General features: G+C 38.4%; 1 protein-coding gene across 5 annotated transcripts in view; it reads left to right on the plus strand.

Moving 5' to 3' along the window:
* CTNNA1 (catenin alpha 1) overlaps positions 1-22,466 on the plus strand; it is a 251,454-nt gene that overhangs the window by 92,298 nt on the left and 136,690 nt on the right. For all 5 annotated transcript variants that reach the window (XM_054252519.2, XM_054252518.2, XM_008985629.6 and 2 more), the window contains 2 exons: positions 4,973-5,094; positions 6,565-6,760. In XM_054252519.2, coding sequence (XP_054108494.1) covers positions 4,975-5,094; positions 6,565-6,760 — 316 coding nt within the window. In that variant the 5' untranslated portion in view covers positions 4,973-4,974. The remainder of the gene's footprint in view (positions 1-4,972; positions 5,095-6,564; positions 6,761-22,466) is intronic.

Below are 22,466 nucleotides of genomic sequence, written 5' to 3' on the forward strand. Positions count from 1 at the left end.
GATTACAGGCATGAGGCACCATGCCCGGCCCGACTTTTTTTTTATACAGAGTCTCTCTCTGTTGCCCAGACTGGAGTGCAGTGGCAAGATCATGGCTTTGTTGCAGCCTCCACCTCCAGGGCTGGAGCAGTCCTCTGCCTTAGCCTGCTGAATAGCTGGGACTATAGGTGCACAAGTTAACCTTGTTAAAAAGTTTTATTTTTATTTTTATTTTATTTGAGACAGAATTTTGTTCTTGTTGCCCAGGCTGGAGTACAATGGCACCATCTCAGCTTACTACAACCTCTGCCTCCCAGGTTCATGTGAGTCTCCTACCTCAGTCGCCCAAGTAGCTGGGGTCATAGGCATGCACCATGACACATGGCTAATTTTCTATTTGTAATAGAGACAGGGTTTTACCATGTTGGCCAGGCTGGTCTCAAACTCTTGACCTCAGGTGATCTGCCTGCCTTGGCGTCCCAAAGTGCAGGGATTTCAGGCATGAGCTACTGTGCCTGGCTTTCTTTTTTTTTTAATTATTTGTAGAGATGAGGTCTTGGTATGTTGCCCAGGCTGGTCTCAAACTCTTGGGCTCAAATGATTTTCCCATCATCGCTTCCCAAAGAGCTGGGATTACAAGCAGGAGCCACCACACCTTCCTTTTTTTCCCTAATATTAAATTAAATTTATTTTTGCACAGTAAGACATTTTGGAAGTTGTCACTAACATTAAAGTTGGGAGATTCCATGTAAAAATCTTCATCCCTGGCCTCTCTTGAAAAGTCAGATATCTGGAAACCCTGGGTTCATGTGATAAAGATTGCCTGGAGCTGTTGAGCAGGTGGGTATAAAAGCTTTCTGATTTTGAAGTCCTGGCTCCTCCTAGTGGTCCCCATCCCCAGCCTGGAGAGGCCAGGTGCCATTTGGAATTTGTTATTGCGCTGTTGTGCTCATTGTGCTGTTGTGCTACCTTTTTTAAGTTAATAAGTGAGGCCGGGCATGGTGGCTCAAGCCTGTAATCCCAGCACTTTGGGAGGCCGGGGCAGGTGGATCTCGAGGTCAAGAGATCGAGACCATCCTGGTCAACATGGTGAAAACCCCGTCTCTACTAAAAATACAAAAAATTAGCTGGGCATGGTGGCGCGTGCCTGTAATCCTAGTTACTCAGGAGGCTGAGGCAGGAGAATTGCCTGAACCCAGGAGGCGGAGGTTGTGGTGAGCCAAGATCGCGCCATTGCACTCCAGCCTGGGTAACAAGAGCCAAACTCCGTCTCAAAAAAAAAAAAAAAAAAAGGAAGTAAGTGAAATTATTTGTACTCCAAAGTATCAAAATTACAAAAACAAAAGACCAAGAAGGTTTTTAATACAAGAAAAATTAAAGTATTTTTTTGAGAAAGTGAAATAGTTATATGTTGTACTTGTTTAAACACAAATGTGACCACATATGATCTTGAACTCCTGGGCTCCGGCTTGCAGCTAGCTTCACTTAAATTTCCTCTTGGCTCCCTCCCTTTGCAACCCTGCAAGGTTCTATGCTTTATTTGTGTTAATGCAGTATCTCTGGAATGCTAGCATATGTAGGATCCATAGGGCAAATAGTTCCTTCTGAAATGTCTTATCTGTGACATTTGATGACATTTGCTTGAGCTGTGTCAGCCCTTTAGCAGTCTAGGGCATTCTGTTTCCTAAGGTTTACTGATTTGGGTTGATCAGTTGAGTAGAAAATAACCTTTAAAAACCAAAGTGTAGGCCTGACATTACATGAATGTAGAGAGCAAATTCATCCACCCTCAATAAAACAGATGACTGGGACACTGGCATTCTGTGTTACCACATTAGGCAAATTCAGATTCCTTTTGGCACCCCTATCTCTAGTGATTCTAGATTTGATGCTTGGATAATGGCAATATAATGATGAAAATTCAGAAATTTAACATTGATACAATACTATTTAATTCAGTACCCATAATCAAATTTTGTCAATGTCTTACTTTTTTCCCCTTATCAATATAATTTCAGTCCATCATCTCTGTATTTAAGTCTCTTTGGCCTTCTTTAATCTGAAAATATTTCTTTTATTATTATTATTATTATTTTTTAGACAGAGTTTCGCTCTTGTTACCCAGGCTGGAGTGCAATGGCGTGATCTCGGCTCACCGCAACCTCTGCCTCCTGGGTTCAGGCAATTCTCCTGCTTCAGCCTCCTGAGTACCTGGGATTACAGGCACTCGCCACCATGCCCAGCTAATTTTTTATATTTTTAGTAGGGACAGGATTTCACCATGTTGACCAGGATGGTCTCGATCTCTTGACCTCGTGATCCACCTGCCTCGGCCTCCCAAAGTGCTTGGATTACAGGCGTGAGCCACCGCGCCTGGCCCTGAAAATATTTCTTAATCTATTTTTGTTTCTTTTGGCTTTGATATTTTTCAAGACTACAGGCAGTTAATTTGTAGACTCTCACTCTTTGAATTTGATATTTCTTCCTGACTACGTGAGATTATGTAATTTTTAGGTGAAATAACACAGAAGTGATGATGTATCCTTCTCAGCACATCTTGTCGGAGGTACATGATGTCGGTTTGTGCCCTTATTAGGGGAGGTTAATTTTGATCACTTACTTAAGGTGGCATCCCAGGTTTCTAGACTGTAAAGTCAATATTTTCCCCATTTGTCATAAATAAATAATCTGTTGGGAGTTATTACGACACTAAGTCACACACTACTGAGAAACTGAATGCTAATCTACTTGGCTAGCATTCTTTGATTCTTGCCTGAAGCAGTTAATATTATGGTTCCTGAATGCCGATTTTTCTAAATACATGATTCTTTCTACATTTATTAGTTTGTTTCCTATTGTTTGGAAGAACTTTTCCTTTATATTAGCATGGACTCATGCATTATTCAATGGATCATACTTTGTTTTATCTAATCTCCGCAAAAGGCAGTGGTTGGTAGTCTTCTATGAGGGATCTAGTTCAAGGTTCTTTTTTTCTTTTCCCCGGAGATGGATTCTTGCTCTGTTGCCCAGGCTGGAGTGCAGTGGTGCGATCTCAGGTCATTGCAACCTGTCTCCCAGGTTCGAGTGATTCTCCTGCCTCAGCCTCCCAAGGAGCTGCGATTACAGGTGCCCACCACCATGCCTGGCTAATTTTTGTATTTTTAGTAGAAATGGGGTTTCATTATGTTGGCCAGGGTGGTCTCAAATTCCTGACCTAAAGTGATCGATCTGTCTGCCTTGGCCTCCCAAAGTGCTGGGATTACAAGCATGAGCCACCATGCCCAGCCAGTAATGGTTTTGACATTCATTGCTAATTCTTGCCTGGATCAGTTATTACAGTAGGGGTTGCAAAATGGTCATTTTCTAATTCTATTCTAGATTTATGGTAAAGAAATTCCTTCCCCATACCCCTTGCTTTTAAGGATATTTATCCAATTATTTGGTTATAGACAGTTACAATCATTGTTTTCTTTGATATTTGTCCTAAATTTGGCCGATGGGAGCCCTGGCTTACTGTGTCTTTTGATACGATCTGTTAGTCTTGTCCCCTTTCCACAGAATACATTGCTTCAGACCTGGAGTCCTGGTTTCTATTAATGGGAATTGGTCCTTTTAAAAAATAAAAAAAATAAAAAATAAATGGGAGTCTATGTTGCCCAGGCTGGTCTCAAACTCCTGGGCTTAACTGATCCTCCTGCCAAAGTGCTGGTATTACAGGCAGGAACCAGCATGCAAATGATATTTGATAGAAACAAAGACTTGGGCACTGATAACACTGTTTTTTTTTTTTTTCCTTTTTTTTTATTTAGACAGAGTCTCACTCTGTCGTCCAGACTGGCGTGTAGTGGTGTGATCTTGGCTTGCTGCAACCTCCGCCTCCAGGTTCAAGTGATTCTCCTGCCTCACCCTTCTGAGTAGCTGGGATTATGGGCATGTGCCACCACACTGGGCTAATTTTTGTATTTTTAGTAGAGACAGCGTTTCACCATGTTAGCCAGTCTGGTTGTTTTTGTTTTTTAATTTGACAACATTGTTTTAAAGAGTAGCATTGTATTCCATTGTGTGGTTGTTACATAATTTATTGAGGGATGTGTTGTTTGAAATTTAGGTAATTTATAATTTTTAATGATTATATACAGTGGTATTGTGAACATCATTGTATTCACGTTTTTACATGTTCCCTAACTTTAGAATAAAATTCTAGCACTAGATTTCCTGGGTCATAAGAATGTACTTTTTAAAGCTTTTAAATGTCTATGAGCAGTTTGTTGCCTAGGTTTATTTAGTACTGTCTTTTTTTTCCCCTTTATTAATTGAAGGCACTACTTTTAGAAGAATAGATTAACTTATTTTCGTGATGTTTTCTCCTTATTCTTAAAGCCGATGTCTAATGGAAGTTTCCCTTGACACTGATACAGTGATATTTGACTAAGTGTGACTTGAAATTTCTTCTGGCTATGAGTGATATTAGCTGTGGGTGCAGAGGGCAGCCAACTTAAGCATCATGTTTTAATAGAATAAGACAAGATGTTCTCTAAGAATCCATCAAAAAAGGAAGTGAGGCATACCTTTTAGATACTACTATATCATAAATGTTCTGGAGTAGGAAGAATCATCTTCTGTAGTAGTTTTTGAAGAAATTTCTTTGAAAGTCGCTTTCATTCACTTTAGCTTTTCATCTTGCTCTAAAGGTGGGGCAGATAAACTGAGTAGGAACTGAATTAGGAAGTCTTGGTACTACAGAAGCCCAAATGGAAACGTTTTGTGTCCTTGGGAATGCCCTCTTGTAGTACCCTAGTATTTGTAAACCTGAAATTGTTAAATATTAAGAGGTCGTAAGGTTTACTGGTTCCTCATGTGCAGGCTAGTTAAAATTTTTTCATTTGTAGTGAATGTAGCTTTCCTGATGCAAAAGTCCCACAGCAGAAGATTTGTTACATATTTCATGTTTGTGTTTGATGTTTGCCTGACTGACTTTTTGTTTCTTTTTTAGAAATGACTGCTGTTCACGCAGGCAACATAAACACAGGCAACATAAATGTCAAGTGGGACCCCAAAAGTCTGGAGATCAGGACTCTGGCAGTTGAGAGACTGTTGGAGCCCCTTGTTACACAGGTAAGAATCTGAAAACACAAACATATTGTAACATGGTTCTATAGCATAGGCCTGGGTAACAACCTTAAGATAAGGTTATTTAGTTCAAAACCTTAATTTCAGTGCTTGAGTCTAGGTGGCAGTTTTTAGATGATTTGAATATTGATGTATGGGTTTATTTAACCCTTGAGAATGCTGCTGCTGCCGTTTTCTTCAGTCTTATTGACAATAACTGGGGTCCATGGTGTGTAGTGCAACTTTGCAAATGTTTGTGCTTTGCAGATACTTTACCTTTATTTAGAGGGGAAACCCAAGAAAGGTGGGATGTGGATCCTTGATTGTTAAGGTCTTTCACTCTGCTTGACACACCTTTCATTGTGGGGGATTAATTAGCAGGTAATTCAACTTGAGGGTTTAGGTTTGGTATGTTCTATTACAAATGTCACAATGTTAGGATAATTTTTATTTATTTATTTATTTATTTATTTTTGAGATGGAGTTTCGCTCTTGTTACCCAGGCTGGAGTGCAATGGCGCGATCTCGGCTCACTGCAACCTCCGCCTCCTGGGGTCAGGCAATTCTCCTGCCTCAGCCTCCTGCTGGGATTACAGGCACGTGCCACCATACCCAGCTAATTTTTTGTATTAGTAGAGACGGGGTTTCACCATGTTGATCAGGATGGTCTCCATCTCTTGACCTTGTGATCCACCCACTTCGGCCTCCCAAAGTGCTGGGATTGCAGGCTTGAGCCACTGTGCCAGGCCCAGGATAATTTATTAACTGTTAGCAACTAGCTGTGCACCTTTAGTATTTTGCCACAGTGTGTGTGTTTGTATGTGAGAGATTCAGAGAAAGAGAAAATGAGTCTTTTTTGGCAAATTTGCACTATAACAAATTTTAATAATCTTTCACCTACAGATCATCTGGTTTTATGTGTATTAATGATGGTAATGTTCTAGGACATAAAGCATCATCATGTAGGCTTCTTTGGGCAATCATTCCTTTATTAAGGGTGTTTACTAATTAATTGCTGAGATTTGTGTGAATAAACTCTGAAAAGACTTCAGAAGCAGATTATTTTAAAACATTTTGCAAGGTTTGAAAACAGTGGCAGTGTGATCCTCAGATAAAGCTAAATTCATTGTTAACCTCTTTCTGGAACATCTTCGTGACAGTAGTAGAGACATCTAACTTGTCTCTAATCATTTTTTATTTTGTAAAATCTAAAAACCTAATGATCATATTTGAGAAATTAAAAATATGTATATTTCTTATGTACATTGAGAAAGCTGAATTATTTTGAAAATTAAATATAGCATAATTGCTGTATGTCTTAAATATGGGCAATTGTATGTTAATGCTCAGTGGAATCTCATAAATGTGATGTCTTGTTTCTTTATGAATAACTTAATTTTGCTGTCTTTAAAGATATTAGTCCGTCATTTTCATTTTAACTGACTCCAGTTTAATGTTAAAAAATGAAACTTTTAGGTTACAACCCTGGTAAACACCAATAGTAAGGGGCCCTCTAATAAGAAGAGAGGTCGTTCCAAGAAGGCTCATGTTTTGGCTGCATCTGTTGAACAAGCAACTGAGAATTTCTTGGACAAGGGGGATAAAATTGCAAAGGAGAGCCAGTTTCTCAAGGAGGAGCTTGTGGCTGCTGTAGAAGATGTTCGAAAACAAGGTACGTCATTATTGCTTTTCATGTAAAGAGAGGCAGGCCTTTCTAGAGAACCAATCTTTGAAGAAGATTTTTATTTTCTGGTCAGTATTCTCATTCTCATGCTTGCCAATTGCTTAGTAACTTATTGAGTTATTGGAGATATATTAAGTTGTACTGACTCATATTTTAATCATGAGAGATGCTTGCAGAGTGACATCTGGAGAATCTGAATCCACTTTTCTTGGGTGTTTCAAGTAGTAGTTAAGTCTTAGAAATGTTATAACACAATTTGATAGGAAACAAATGGGACAGAAGTTTACCTTTCGTTCTGTGTGATACTTCTTTCTAGTTCATGCTGAAGAGACAGGTGTGATAAAATGGAAAAATATCTACCTAAGTTGAAAATACTCTAGAAATTATCCTGTTATGTCAGATTAGTATTTATTTGTTTATTTTTTTGAGACAGAGTCTTGCTGTCACCCAGGCTGGAGTACAGTGGTACAATCTTGGCTCACTGAAGCCTCCACCTCCCAGGTTCAAGCAATTCTCCTGCCTCAGCCTCCCAAGTAGCTGGGATTACAGGCATATGCTGCAATGCCTGGCTAGCTTTTTCATATTTTTAGTAGAGACACTATTGGCCAGGCTGGTCTCGAACTCCTGACCTTGGGATCCTCCCGCCTTGGCCTCCCAAAGTGTTGGGATTGCAGGCGTGAGCCACTGTGCCTGGCCTAGAATAGTATGTTAAATCAGCCATGCATATTTGTACTGGTTGGAGCTTGACATAAATAAACCTGGGCATAAAGGAATCATGTTTTGGGAAACTCAGAATTGTTAAAAAGTAAAATGGCAATCCACAGTTTACCAATAATTAATGCTAGGGAAATTGTCCTTATTATGTTATAAGTGTGAAAGGAAGACTTTAAATGTGGAAGATAAACTTCTTGAAACTGGAGTTTTTAGCTTTTTAGTAGAAATGGGGTTTCACCAGGTTGCCCAGACTGGTCTTGAACTCCCAAACTCAAACAATTAGCCTGCCTTGCCCTCCCAAAATGTTGGAATTGCAGGCCCGGTGCCCAGCCTTGAAACCTGTAGTTTTGTGTTAGGTTTCTGTTCCAGTTGGAGAATTTCAACAAAGATGTAGGTTTTTAGGTTATTGGATAACAGCTAGGGTAAATCGAGCCCTGCTGTGTACAGGTGCTTTACAGCCTTTGGGAGAACTTTATAGATTTCTGGTGCCTGATAGATAGCATAGACCGGAATCTTATGTCAAATTCATCCGTGTGACAGCACCCAAAAATGGGCAGTGCCTTGATGGAGATGACATCTTCAATTGTTTTCTGAATTTATGAACAAATAACCTTTAGTGGTAAATATTTTTTCAGTTTTCAGTCTGAAAATAAATATTTCTAATATTGCAAATGATGAAATTATTAGAATTCCATAGTGTTAATTAGGAAGGCATATTAGTTTCCTGGGGCTTCTATAATACTATTATAAGCTTGGGGACTTAGAATAACAAAAATGTATTCTCTTATCATTCTGAAGATCAGAAACTAAAATCAAGATGTTGGCAGGCTTGATTCATTGTTGGGACTTAGAAGGAATCTTAGCATGCCTCTTTCCTATACTTTGGTAGTTGCCAGCAATCCTTAGCATTCCTTGGCTTATAGACACATCACTCTGGTCTCTGTCTTTGTTATCATATGCTTTTCTTTTTTTCTGTCTCTGTGTCTAAATTTCTCTCTCCTTATAAGGTCATCAAGCATTGAATTAGAGCCCACCTTAATCCAGTATAACCTCATTATGACTTGATATAATCTACAAAGACCCTGTTTCCAAATAAAGTCACATTCACAGGTTCCAGGTGGACATGAATTTTTGGGCAATGCCCAAAATCAAGCCTTGCCAGCACCTTGATTTCAGATTTCTGATCTTGTAATTCAACCCATTATGTGGGTTTTGAATTAATTTATTTTAAAGTAGTTTAATGGTCCAGTTCAGGACAGTTTTTGAGCTTCCTATTGAGGAAATCAGGCTGTCTCTTATATAATTGTATTCTGTGGTACATTCTCCTCCCCAGCCCTGCTCGTCTCCAATAACAGAATTCACAGTTACATTAACAGATGGGTTTGGGCAAGTGTTTGCTGGGTCTAGTAATTGATATTTCATGTCTTTTTTTTTTTTTTTTCTGAATTGGAGTCGTGGTCTGTCACCCAGGCTGGAATGCAATAGTGCGATCTCACCGCAACCTCTACCTCCTGAGTTCAGGCAGTTCTCCTGCCTCAGCCTCCTGAGTAGCTGGGATTACAGGCATATGTCACTACACCCAGCTAATTTTTGTATATTCAATAGAGACAGGCTTTGCCTTGTTGGCCAGGCTGGTCTCTTATCTGACCTTAAGAGCTCTGTCCTCCTTGGCTTCCCAGAGTGCTGGGATTACAGGTGTGAGCCACCGTGCCTGGCCACATTTCTTTTCAAAATGCATTTAAGTGTTGTAGGTAATTTTAAATTTTACTTTGTATGTTCCTTATTTCAGAAGTTTCTCCAATGCAAATCTGTAGCAATCATGGTATAAGACATATTCCTGTTCCTGAAAACCCTCACAATTTTGAATGCAAATCTGAATTTCTCTTTTCTTCTTATTCGTGTTTATATATGATAATCTTTTATGTGGTTTTGAATCATAAGGACTTATCTGTCCTAGTCCAATTTTGCAATTATTTATTATCATGATCTTTCCACCATAATTTGCCTTCTCTTTGGAAAAAAAGAGCCAAAACCAAAATACAAAATATAATTGCCTTCCATCATCATTATTGCATCAGATATGAAAAGCTGAAATGCCTTACTTTTTCCTCTTGACTTACTTTTTTCTTTGGAGAGTCTTTTTTTTTTTTTTTTTGAGTTGGAGTTTCGCTCTTGTTACCCAAGCTGGAGTGCAATGGCGCGATCTCGGCTCACCGCAACCTCTGTCTCCTGGGTTCAAGCAGTTCTCCTGCCTCAGCCTCCCAAGTAGCTGGGACTACAGGCATGCGCTACCATGCCCAGCTAGTTTTTATATATTATTTTAGTAAAGACCGGGTTTCACCATGTTGACCAGGATTGTCTGGATCTCTTGACCTTGTGATCCACCCGCCTCGGCCTCCCAAAGTGCTGGGATTATAGGTGTGAGCCACTGCGCCTGGCCCTTTTTTGGAGAATCTTAACAAACGGTGATAAAATCTTTTCTATCATAAATAGAACAAAATATGTATTACAAAAATAGTGAATCACAGATTCCTTAATCAACTGAGACTTGTTGGATGTGTTGTTGAAGCTGGTTACTCACTATTTGAAATCCTGTAGTGGTGTTAATAGGTCTGTGGATTCTTTTGACACCTCTTCCTTAAAAAAATAGAGCCTCACCCTTGAACATGGGTTGAACTTAGTGATTCCCACAATGAATAGAATATGGTAGAAGTGGTACTATATACGTTTGGAACAAAGTTATAAAAATGGTGTCGTATCCACTTCACTTTTTCTCATGGATTATTTTCTCTGGGGGAAGCTGTCTGCTATGTCATGAGTGCACTTAGGAGGTCCTAGGGAGAACTGTCAAGCATGTGAGTGAACCACTTAGGAAGCAGATCCTCCATCTTCAGTCAAGTTTCAGGCAACCCCAAATCCCTGACCCATTCGAAACTCTGGGAGTTAATAATTGTTTTAAGCTGCCACCTCTTAGAATAATTTATTAAGCAGCAAAAGAAAATTTATACAAACACTTTGCCCTGCCTTGCCTTCAGTGGTTCTGAGTATTTACATAAACCCTGACCTAACTTCTGAATTTTACTGATATATAAAAATATGCCATCTACGGAAACATTTAATTTTTTTTTTTCCGAGATGGAGTTTCACTCTTGTTACCTAGGCTGGAGTGCAATGGCGCGATCTTGGCTCACCGCAACCTCCACCTCCTGGGTTCAGGCAATTCTGCCTCAGCCTCCTGAGTAGCTGGGATTACAGGCGTGCACCACCATGCCCATCTAATTTTTTGTATTTTTAGTAGAGACAGGGTTTCACTATGTTGACCAGGATGGTCTCGATCTCTTGACCTCGTGATCCACCTGCCTCAGCCTCCCAAAGTGCTGGGATTACAGGCTTGAGCCACCGCGCCCAACCTGGAAACATTTAATTTTTAAAGGATTTTTAAGATGTCTTTGTTCTGAATCAGTATTGACATTGTTTAGGATGGGGGTTGGCAAATTTTTTGTAGAGGGCCAGATAATAAGTGTTTTTGATCTTTCTGATCATAATGTCTGCTGAAACTGTTAATATTCAACTCTGTTGTTGTATTAGGAATTAGCTAGAGACAAGATACAAAGAAATGGGCATGGGGCATGGTCATGTTCTAATAAAACTTAGAAAAATTACGGGCTGTAGTTTCCTAATCCTGACCTAGAGTTTTCCCAGGCTGTTAAAGATATAAGCTTACTGTCTTCAAAAAAGTACTTATTTATGTGTGTGTTTATTATACTTTGAGCCAAAAATTAGACCTTCTGTATTTTTGGGTTTGTACATTGAATGTACACAGTTTTTGATGTGTAACTTTCTTTTTGTGTTAGTCCCTGATTACATGAGTAATGAATATGCACATTTGTGAATATGCTAAAATTTCACCATAATGCTATAAGTGAGGTTTAAAAAATTCACACACATAAAAACTTAGAATCTTTTGACTTCAAGGCTAATGAAAGGGTCAGGTGAGCCACATGTGGTGAATGAGAGCCAGTCACCAATTGCATGGCCTCCAAATCCCTGTGATCTAGGAGTTTCATTGTACTACTAATCTGCTTAGTTTTTGAGTCACTACCTTACATAGGCTGAGGTGTACATATGCCTCTTAGATGTGCTGTTTTCTCATTTAAGGATCCTGTTTACCTCCCATGTCCCCCCATCCTGATAAGGTCATTCTTACCTTTCTACTTTTCTTCTTAGTGCTTATCATGGTGGCAATTTAATTGGTTGCCTTTTCCTCTCCATACTTCCATCAGTGCAGGTTCTGTGCTGGTCTGGTGACAGTTGTCTTTGTACCTAAGATGGTACCTGATCCGTGATAGGCACATAAATGTTTGAGTAAGACAGTGGATTATTCTCCAAGAAGTACAGTGAGAGAAAAGATTATTTTCTCAAAATTTAAAGTGTATTTTCCTGTCCAGTGCCAATTGTAAATGTGTGGTTTGGGGTGGAGAATCTTATGGTTTTTTTTTTTTTTTAATTGAGATATAATTTTACGTACCATAAAAATCACCTCTTTAAAGTACATAATGCAGTGTTGTTGTTTTTTTTAATTTTGAGATGCTCTGTTGCCTAGGCTGGTTTGCAGTGGCATGATCTCGGCTTACTGTAACCTCCACCTCCCGGGTTCCAGCAGTTCTCCTGCCTCTGCCTCCAGAGTAGCTGGGACTATAGGCGCCCGCCACCATGCTCAGCTAATTTTTGTATTTTTTAGTAGAGATGGGGTTTCACCATATTGGCCAGGCTGATCTTGAACTCCTGACCTTGTGATCCACCTGCCTTGGCTTCCCAAAGTACTGGGATTACAGGCATGAGCCACTGTGCCCGGCCCATAATGCAGTGTTTTTTAGTGTATTCAGAGTTGTACAGCTATCACTATGATCTAATCCCAGAACATTTTTATCATTCCCTAAAAGAAACTTCATACCCATTAACAGACAGTCCCCCTACATGTACATTTTAACAGTAGATAAAGAGTAGCAGCTTCCTTGTACATAAATATATTTTATGAATCTTTGAATAGGGCTCTGACCAGGAAAAGAAGGCTCTTAAGCTGGATAGGGGACTTTCAGGGAACAGAGATGAGAAGACCTAAATGAAGTTTTTTTGAAAACGGAGAGACATTATCAACAGAGTTCCATTAATGTTAAATTTGAAGTGGAGTGATGAGGAACAGCTTCTTACTAGAACAGTGTTTTATAATCCATTAGCCACAATTTATACTTGGATCTCAAAGGCCAGGATCAGAGTCTTACTGCTACCTTTGCAGCTTCTAACCTATAGCTCGTGGGCATTTCTGGGTCAGTGAAAGGGGAGAAGACCCAAAAAAACTAAGGTATACCTTTATGTATTATATATTTTTAATATATATACAAAATATATATTAATATATGTACACACATACGTGTGTGTATGTATATATATTTTTTCTCCCTATATACAAATTATTCAAGCTGTACCAGGGAGATGGCATCTATGTCCTTAGCCTCACTACATAATTATGTATAATATATATATAGCATATAAATTATATATATTATACATAATATGTACACACACACATACATAGTTCATTGTGAATCTCGGCAAGGCAATTTTCAGAAAAATAATGTATTTCATCTCTGACAAAAGGATATTGAGCACAAGCTGTCAAGCTCTTGAGGCATGGTTTTTTCCCTGGCAGCTGACTAGAGTCAGATTAAAGGAGGTGAAAATTGGTCTCCTGTCCAGTGCAGATGTTGACAGCTTCATACTGATGTACCCAGATCTGCTATAGGCAGCCTGGAAGATATACGTTAAAAGACAGATGTCATTAGGACAAAGCAACTATCAGTGACTGTTTGAAGTAGAGTTTGAGAGGTAGACAGGAGGCAGAATGGAATCTGGGTTTGCTGGGTTCATGATGTGAAGACTTAAAACATAGCTTTGAAGAGCATTGTGTGGGTGTGTGTGAGAGAGATTGCATTTTAATTTGTCTGATCTGGCAGTATGGTTTTAATCGGGTTGAGATCATGAGCTTGATCTCACATATGGGCTCTTTAATTTTTCACAGGAGAAAGATGACAAACAAGTGTTCCTAGTTTGGAATGTTGAGTATGAGTTTCAAAAAGTGTTAATGATGCTCTGGGAGAGTGGTCGCTGGGAAACATTGAACATTTTGAAAAATATTAAAATTAATTTAGATTTTCAGATTAATATAATAACTATTAAAAACTAGTAAGAAATCAGCTGAATTTTTTCTCATAGTCTTCCTTTGAGTTCTGGCTTCTCATTTGTTATATTGCCTTTTCCCCTTGTCTTGGTAGAATTTTCTTTTTATTTATTTATTTTATTTTTTTATTCCATTTTAGGTTTTGGGGTACATGTGAAGAACATGCAAGATTGTTGCATAGGTACACACATGGCAGTGTGATTTGCCTTGGTAGAATTTTCATCCTGTTTTCTCTTCTTTCTTTTTTAGATGTCTCTTTCCATGTGATCCCATTGCAGCTTGATCTGTTGTTAGTAGTGCTCCCACTTTAATTCCTACCTTTCAGATGTTCCCGAGGACTGTCATTAATTTAAAAATTGTTATTGACCCCATTCCTTCAGTTTTACCATTTATGCATTTTCTCTTGCTCTTCATTTAACTTCAGCAGGAAAAGCAAAATAAAAATTCTGAAAAATCATTAGCTGGTTGTCATCTGGGAATTTTATGTCTTAAAGTTGTCTGACTTAAACTGTAAGTCTTTAGGGCGGAGGCTATATTTTCTTTGACTTGGGATGTGTCAAGGATGCTGTCTGCTTCTGGATCACTTGTGTGAGCATATGCTGCTTTGCAGAGACTTGTGTTCTGCTGCAGCTAGCTTGAAAGTGAGGAAGAGTGAAGTTACTAAATTCTAATGTCATTTTGAGGTGGTTCTTTTTTTTCTCCTTTTATTAAAAAGTCTGTCTTGTTAAGCTCACAAAAATAAATAACACTAACCAGGATAATAATATTTATGAGTTACAGAGGGTAATATTACTGCCTTAATATATTTGTACGGTGTAGCTGAGGAAGTTATTTTAGGTATTAAAATTTTGGCTTTGGCATGACTTCAATCATGATGTTGCAGTAATATGATTTCTACTAGTTAATTTCTTAAGAAAGTGATTCCAAGTTGAAATGCATGTTATGCATTTATTTGAATGTGTAATCAGGAAGTAAGTGCCTCTCTTTGGAGTGTTTCTGAATAGCAGCAGGGCACACTTGAATTAGTAAGGAAAATGAGAACATGAATATGTGTGTTACTTTATTTTAACTTCTTTTTTTTTTTTAATCCATTCTGTCTGTCAACTGGAAAAGGAAATTTCAAAGCTTCTTTCCTTACCCTCAGAGGATGGGGAAGTGGGGTAAGTTGAGAGGTTTTCTAGGCTTCCTCTGATTCAGATGGGCTTATATAAATAACTTGATATTAAATGTTTATTTCCTGGGTTGACTTTTTTTTTTTTTTTTAATTTGAGATGGAGTTCACTCTCAGCCAGGCTAGAGTGCAGTGGCACAATCTTGGCTCAGTGCAACATCTGCCTCCTGGGGTCAAGCAATTCTCCTGCCTCAGCCTCCTGAGTAGCTGGGATTATAGGTACGCACCACACCCGACTATTTTTGTATTTTTAGTAGAGACAGGGTTTCGACATTTTGGCCAGGCTGGTCTCAAACTCCTGATCTCAGGTGATCCACCTGCCTTGGCCTCCCAAAATGCTGGGATTACAGGGGTCAGCCACCTCACCTGGCCTATTTCCTGGGTTGACTTTCAAAAGATACAGGGTTGTGTGGATTAAAAAACAAACAAACAAACAAAAACAAACTGTATCCCAGAAAGTTCTCTTAAGGCATCTGTCAGGGTTTCTTTGAGTTATTGTCAGTTTATCTGTACTTACAGGGGTATCATCTAGGGGTCCGTTTTTGTCAAATATCCCTCCTTGATAAATGAAAGGCTTAAGATTGAGAAGATTAAAGTGTTTTATTCAGGTTCATCTTCACGTCATAGGGTATGTGGATTATGTCAAATGTATACTACCATTTGGTTCCTTCTTGTAAGGGCTGTGTTATGAAGTCTATTATTCTTCGCAACTATATTGCCAGTTTGTCTTCATTGACAAGTATGGAAAATGTCTTATTTTATTACCAGATTATAAAAAATGAATTAAAATTTGGCTGGGTGGGGAAGGTGGGACATGGGGATGGGATGGGGTAGGAAACATATTAACTTTGTATTATCTTGAAGTTAGGAGATAATTTTATGAAGCCTTGGTCCAATTATTTTTATTATTTTGTAAAATGAAAGCTGGTAGAATATCAGATGAAAATAGTTATCAGGCCAGATGTGGTAGCCCACGCCTGTAATCCCAGCACTTGGGGAGGCTGAGGCAGGTGGATCCCTGACCAACCTGACCAATGTGGTGAAACCCCGTATCTACTGAAAATATAAAATGTATTAGCCGAGTGTGGTGGCAAGTGCTTGTAGTCCCAGCTACTCAAGAGGCTGAGGCAGAAGAATCACTTAAACCTGGGAGGTGGAGGTTGCAGTAAGCCAAGATTGTGCCACTGCACTTCATCCTGGGTGAAGAAGCGACACTGTCTCAAAAAAAAAAAAAAGCTACCATTGTTTTGATGAGATCTATTAATCAGATATATATATAAGAGAATTTAGGGCCGGGCGCAGTGGCTCATGCCTGTAATCCCAGCACTTTGGGAGGCCGAGGCGGGTGGATCACCAGGTCAGGAGATCGAGACCACCCTGGCCAACATGGTGAAACCCCCCTCCCCACCTTTTTTTTTTTTTTTTTTTTTAAAAGAATTTAGTGAAAAGTAGATTTATCAGTAGAGCTAAAGCAGCAAAAAGTAACTTTCAAGAGTTAGGAATCTCTTGGTAGGGAAGTTTTGGGTGTTCATTCAAATCCAGGGCCGGATATTTTTTACTGTGTAAAACGCTGTGTGAAAGATGCCAAGTTGTTAAGTACATGGCAGTTTTATTGTAGGCTTGCCTGTGATGTTGGTTACTTGCTCTTTTGCTCCTTCTTTTTTTCTTCCTCTGGTACTCTTTGGGTAGAATTAAAAACAGTTTTAAAATGAGTGTTAATTTTCTGCGGTGAGCATGTGTTTTGATGATAGTAAGAGCAAAAATAAAAATATAATTTTGTAACCCAGAGATGAAACTAATGGTTAACATTTTTGTCCTAAACTCTTCCAGTTTGTCTTCTATGAATATGCTCACGTGGGTAGAGATATGTTGGGTTTGATTTGCTTTTTTCACTTAATGTATCCTGAACATCTTTCAGTAATACTAAGTAGTTTTCTACAACATAATTTTTAATGGCTGAGCACTATCCTCTAGAGCATAATATGATTCAAGAACATTATTTTATACCCGCAAACTAAAGACTTCTAATATTGTTATGTCAAGAGTTTTATTCACTTCACGTTTTCAAAGGAGTATGGTATTAAAAAATAGAGCTTTTTTATTTTGAAGACAAGAATCCTATTATTAAGAAGTATACATCTGAGAAGAAATAAAAGGTTTTAGACAGTTAAAATCATTTTGAGATAAAGAGAGTAAAGTTATTTGAACAGGGTTATCTGGGAAATCTGTAGAAGGGGGAGTTGGAATTCAAATATGCTCATGAAACTGATCCTGAAACGAGTAGTTTGAACATGTTTAAGATAGTTGATGGCGTTTAACTCTTCCTGGAAGCTTTTGTCATTTTAGCACAGGGCTGTTTTTGCTGGTTTGCAAAAGCATATTCAGGTGGGTATCTTAAAATATCTTTTCTCTTCTGGATTTGGCAATTGATAACAAACAATGTGCTCTTGGAAAATGTTCTGTTTAAGAAATGCCTACCTAAGGTCCATGTAACCATTGAATCATCTTTTCTCCAGCAACTCAACAAAAGATTTAAAAATGAGATTGGGGCTATAAGTACCCATTTATTTTACCACTTGGCTTACTCATATTTTGGATAAACCCCTCTAGTTAGCTGACTTTATAAGCTTTTACAAAAATATTTCGTAGTGTGCACTAGTTTTACTTTTTCATTTTTGTATGAACTAGCAGCCATGGAATTTTTATACCTCAGAAAAAAGAAAATTTGAAGCCTGAGTTTTATTATCACACACACAAACTAAAGATATTAAAATTTTTTATAACTTAAAAATTTTTTTCTTACAAAAATATATTCGTTATAGAAAGTAAAAATAAACAGTAAACAATCACCCATCGGGCTGTACTACCTTATGGTTAAGCTCTGTTGATATTTCGGTATGTGTTGGTTGTAGTCTTTACCGTCTCATCCCTTCCCCAGGATATAAGTACATTGTGATCTCCATCTCACTTGCAGTACAGATCGTTATTTAAAGTGGAAATGAAAATCATTTCCATTAATAAAGATACCTGGGAGGGTGTGGATTGTATAATTTATAGAAGATATGCTGTGTTTCTCTACTGGGCTGACAAAAATTCTTTTTTCTGGACCTTAAGCTATTTAAAAGTATCCTTAGTATTATTTTGGGGAAGAAGATATAACTTTGCCCTATTTATTGAGGTTCCTTGGAGGACTTTTCAAGGTAGTAGAGATGTTTCCATAGTGGATTTCTGAGGACCTGGGATCCTCAGCCATTACATCGTGGTTGGGAACCTTTCTTGTTGTAGTATACTATAGAATTTTAGGATGTGACACTGTAAATGGGATAGGTGAGGAAGATGACCAGTTCCTGAGAACTGGAAGGAATCCCAGCTTGGCTTGGAAAGTTCTTTTTTATTTTTAAATAAAGATGGGGTTTCACCATGATGGCCAGGCTGGTCTTGAACTCCTGATCTCAGGTGATCCACCCACCTCAGTCTCCCAAAGTGCTAGGATTACAGGCGTGAGCCACCACGCCCGGCTCAGAAAGTTCTTTAAAACAAAACTGCTTTAAAAAAAAAAACAGTTGGTAAAACTAAGGCCCAGCAAGCTTTGGTTATAGCTTATTAGCACAAAAGGAACAATTGTTACTACTTTCTGCACTGTAGACAGAGGAGTGAAGGAAGCTCCCCTCATCCTTTACTGCTTCAACATTTAAAATTAAAAGCTAACATTTCCTCTATTGTTTAGAAAACTTGGTATCATGACTATTTCTAAAAAGGTAAGAAACAGCTGGTGTATGGATAATGACCAAGTTCTAAATAGGTTTAAAGATTGGAAAAAGTAGGTGGAAAAGTAGAAGGGGGCATAGAAGTATTTGTTGAGCTTTGCATATATTATCTCATTTAATTTTCAAAACAACCCAGTGAGGTATGGGAGATAGAGTACTCATTTTACAGAAAAGAAAACAGCTAGAGATAAAGCAACCAAAGTAAAACAGCCGCCAAATACTGAAGCTGGGATTTAGACCCAGTTCCAATACCTTGTTTGATCTATACCAACTAATGTTCTGGGAGGAAAGTAGTATATATTCATTAACATTACTTCATAGCATTCTTTGTTTTAAAGGAGCAATGTAATAGGCTCAGGTTAAAACATATAAGCCTTTTATTCTTTTTATCCATCACCCAAATATTTTTCAAGCCTATCCTTTCCCTGTAACTTTATAAAGTTTGATTGCTTTCAGGGAAATTTACTCATGATATTTGGTGCTTCAGAAAGTTCTTGATCTTGTCTTCTCTTAATAAAGAACCTATGGGGTTTTTGTTTGTTGGTTTACTTCCTTTTTAATTGCCCATTGTCTTTGTTTTAAATTCCAGAGGAACCTATTTTATTCCCAGCTCAGTTAGGAGAGAACACCAGGGGTTGACAGATTTTATTTCATGGCAGATGGTACAGTAGTACTGAGTTCTCTTAAGTTTTATCTCTTCTGTATCTTTTTTTTTTTTTTTTTGAGACAGAGTTTTGCTCTTGTTGCCCAGGCTGGAGTGGAATGGTGCAATCTCAGCTCACTGCAACCGCTGCCTCTGGGTTCAAGCGATTTCTCCTGCCTTAGCCTCCCACGTAGCTGGGATTAGAGGTGTGCACAACCACGTCTGGCTAATTTTTTGTACTTTTAGTAGAAACAGAGTTTCACCATGTTAACCAGGCTGGTCTTGAACCCCTGACCTCAGGTGATCCGCCTGCTTCGGCCTCCCAACGTGCTGGCATTATAGGTGTGAGCCACTGTGCCCAGCCTTCTTTGTATCTTAGTTATGTAGTATAGTTGACTGGAAACAGCTGGGACAAAGCCAGAGTACTCAGTTACATTCTCAGGTTTTACAGCCATGGGACCTTGGACATATTTTCTGCCTGCCTCAGTTTCCCCAGTTTGCCCTTTCGTGTGCAGAGAGCACTTTCCATATCTTAGAAATTTATAAACTGCTGGGCGCGGTGGCCCAAGACTGTAATCCCAGCACTTTGGGAGGCCGAGGCGGGTGGATCATGAGGTCAAAAGATCGAGACCATCCTGGTCAACATGGTGAAACCCCGTCTCTACTAAAAATATAAAAAATTAGATGGGATGACAAGCGTGAGCCACCGTGTCCAGCTTTCTGCTGCAGTTTTTAATGGCATTTGGGAACTCTTTTCTTGGTTAGCAGAAGCTGCTTACACTATTATCTTGACATTTTTAAAGCCACATCTCTCTTAAATTATCAAACCATCCCTTGCTGGCATTAAATTCTCCAGCTCTAGATCTTTCACCTTCTTTTTGCTTTAAATTGTCATATAATGACTTTGCTTTTTCTCAAATCTTACTAGCCTATAGGTATGCCTTTCTTTTAGCAGCTCTGCACCCACGTAAAAACTGCGTTTTCAATACAAGATAAAGAAATATTTTCATAAAAAGTGTAGGGTTTTCATGCCTGCTGATGTAGCAGCTACAGCTTCATCAGTTTTTTTTTCTTTTTTTTACAGTGGTCTGCTGAATTCATTTATCTTGAAATGGTGGGCAACCACAGCTGCAGACTTCAATTCACAGTACATATTAGGCACTTCAGCTTTTTCTTATAGTGTCATGGCTTTTCTTTACTTCTTAGTAGTACTTCCAGCATCACTAGTGGCACTCTGTATGAGCTCCATGGTGTTATTCAGCATTTTGAGTGTTGGGCTAAATGTGATGAAAATGTGCGAGAACTGCCGATGATCGCAATTTACTGGATGTGAACTGCTCAGGTGAAGATGATTAGCATCACATGCACTTGCATCATATGGCATTTTAAGTGGATATTCACAACACCTGAGCTTACTGCAATAGCAATAGATGGCTACAAATTATTATAGTAGTACAGGTAGTGTACTACATTTAATTTCGTGTAGTTATGATTTAAAGAGCATCTTTACATTTGTTAATATTTCTCTTGACTGTGAATGGCACCATGTATGGTCTGTGATTCTGTGCATAATTTTAACTTTCTGTATTAGATTTGTGTATATTTATGGTGGTAAATGATAAAATAGACTAGTATCTAAAGATATTTTATGCATTCGTGATATACCTCACTTTTCTCAATTTTTTGGTATTTCTGGATTACATGTTTTTCAAATTGTTGCAAATCTCCAAAACAATTTTCAATATGCTTATTTAAAAAAATTTATATATAAGTAAACCTACACAATTCAAACCCAGACTTGTTGAGTTGCGTTCAAGGGTGACTATACAAACTTTTCACTGCTCGCTTTTAAGTATACAGAGTGCTGCATAAATAACAGATGTGCATTATGACAAATCATGTCACTTCTTTCAAAGTCTGTTAGTGATAGTTCCCTACAAATCTGTTCAGTTTATGCAAAGTGTGTAATTGTGTTGCTTCCTTTTCTGCTAGTAATAAACCCACATGAACTACTTAACAGAATTGAATAATTAAAAGAGGGAATTAGCCAACAAAGATGAATGTGCAGCAAAGAATTGAAAAGTAATAATCCTGGAATTGAAATTTGATTAGGATATAAAGGGAAGAAATAGCTGATTATGGAAATGTTGATTCTGCTGCTATTTAAAACTCTAGCTATGCAGCTAGAAGAATTTAGTGAAGGCAGAGTTCTTGATTTAAATGAGGAACGTGGTTGTGATGTCCAGAAGAATGTGTGGCATCATTAAAAATGACACATTAAAGGAACTCTTGAAGATATTCGTGACAAATAAGTGTAGATGTTGGATAAAATGTTGGAAATGGATCCAGTCTTAGAAAGGAATATGATGATTCACCAAGAGATTAAAAAAATGCTCACTCTGTGCCCTAATGTAAGTGACTCAAAGAAGGCAGGGAAGCATTGTTCAAACTATTGAAAAATTTTTTTAACAAGGAAATAAAATACTTTAAGTCTCAGTGTTTATAATGTTTTAATTTAGTACATTAAATAAATATTGGTTGACTGTATTTATCGTATCCCTATACATTTATAATAGATAGTAAAGGATTTATTTATTTATTTATTTTGAGACAGAATCTTGTTCTTTTGCCCAGGCTGGAGTGAAGTGGCACAATCTTGGCTCACTACAACCTCTGCCTGCCGAGTTCAAGCGATTCTTCTGCCTCAGCCTCCTGAGTAGCTGGATTACAGGTGTGTGCCACCATGCCCAGCTAATTTTTGTATTTTTAGTAGAGACAGGGTTTTACCCTGTTGGTCAGGCTGGTCTCTTAACTCCTGACTTTGTGATCCGCTTGCGTTGGCCTCCCAAAGTGCTGGGATTACAGGTGTGAGCCACCATGTCTGGCCCCCAGGAATTTTTAATTAAAAATTTTTATTTTGTAGAGATGGGGTCTCACTTTGTTGCTCGGGCTGATCTCAAACTCCTGGGCTCAATTGATTCTCTTGTTTTGACTTCTCAAAGTGCTGGGATTACAGTTGTGAGCTCCCATGCCTGGCTGACAAAATTTGACGGGGGCTTACTTTTTTTAAATTTATTTTTTTCTTTTCTCCAAACATGGTGTTGGAAACTGACAAAATTTTTTAAAGGTCACAGGAGAATCATAATTCTCTATGATTAATC

This window comes from Callithrix jacchus, chromosome 2 (assembly GCF_049354715.1).
Source record: "Callithrix jacchus isolate 240 chromosome 2, calJac240_pri, whole genome shotgun sequence".
In the NCBI taxonomy this organism is placed as follows: domain Eukaryota; kingdom Metazoa; phylum Chordata; class Mammalia; order Primates; family Cebidae; genus Callithrix; species Callithrix jacchus.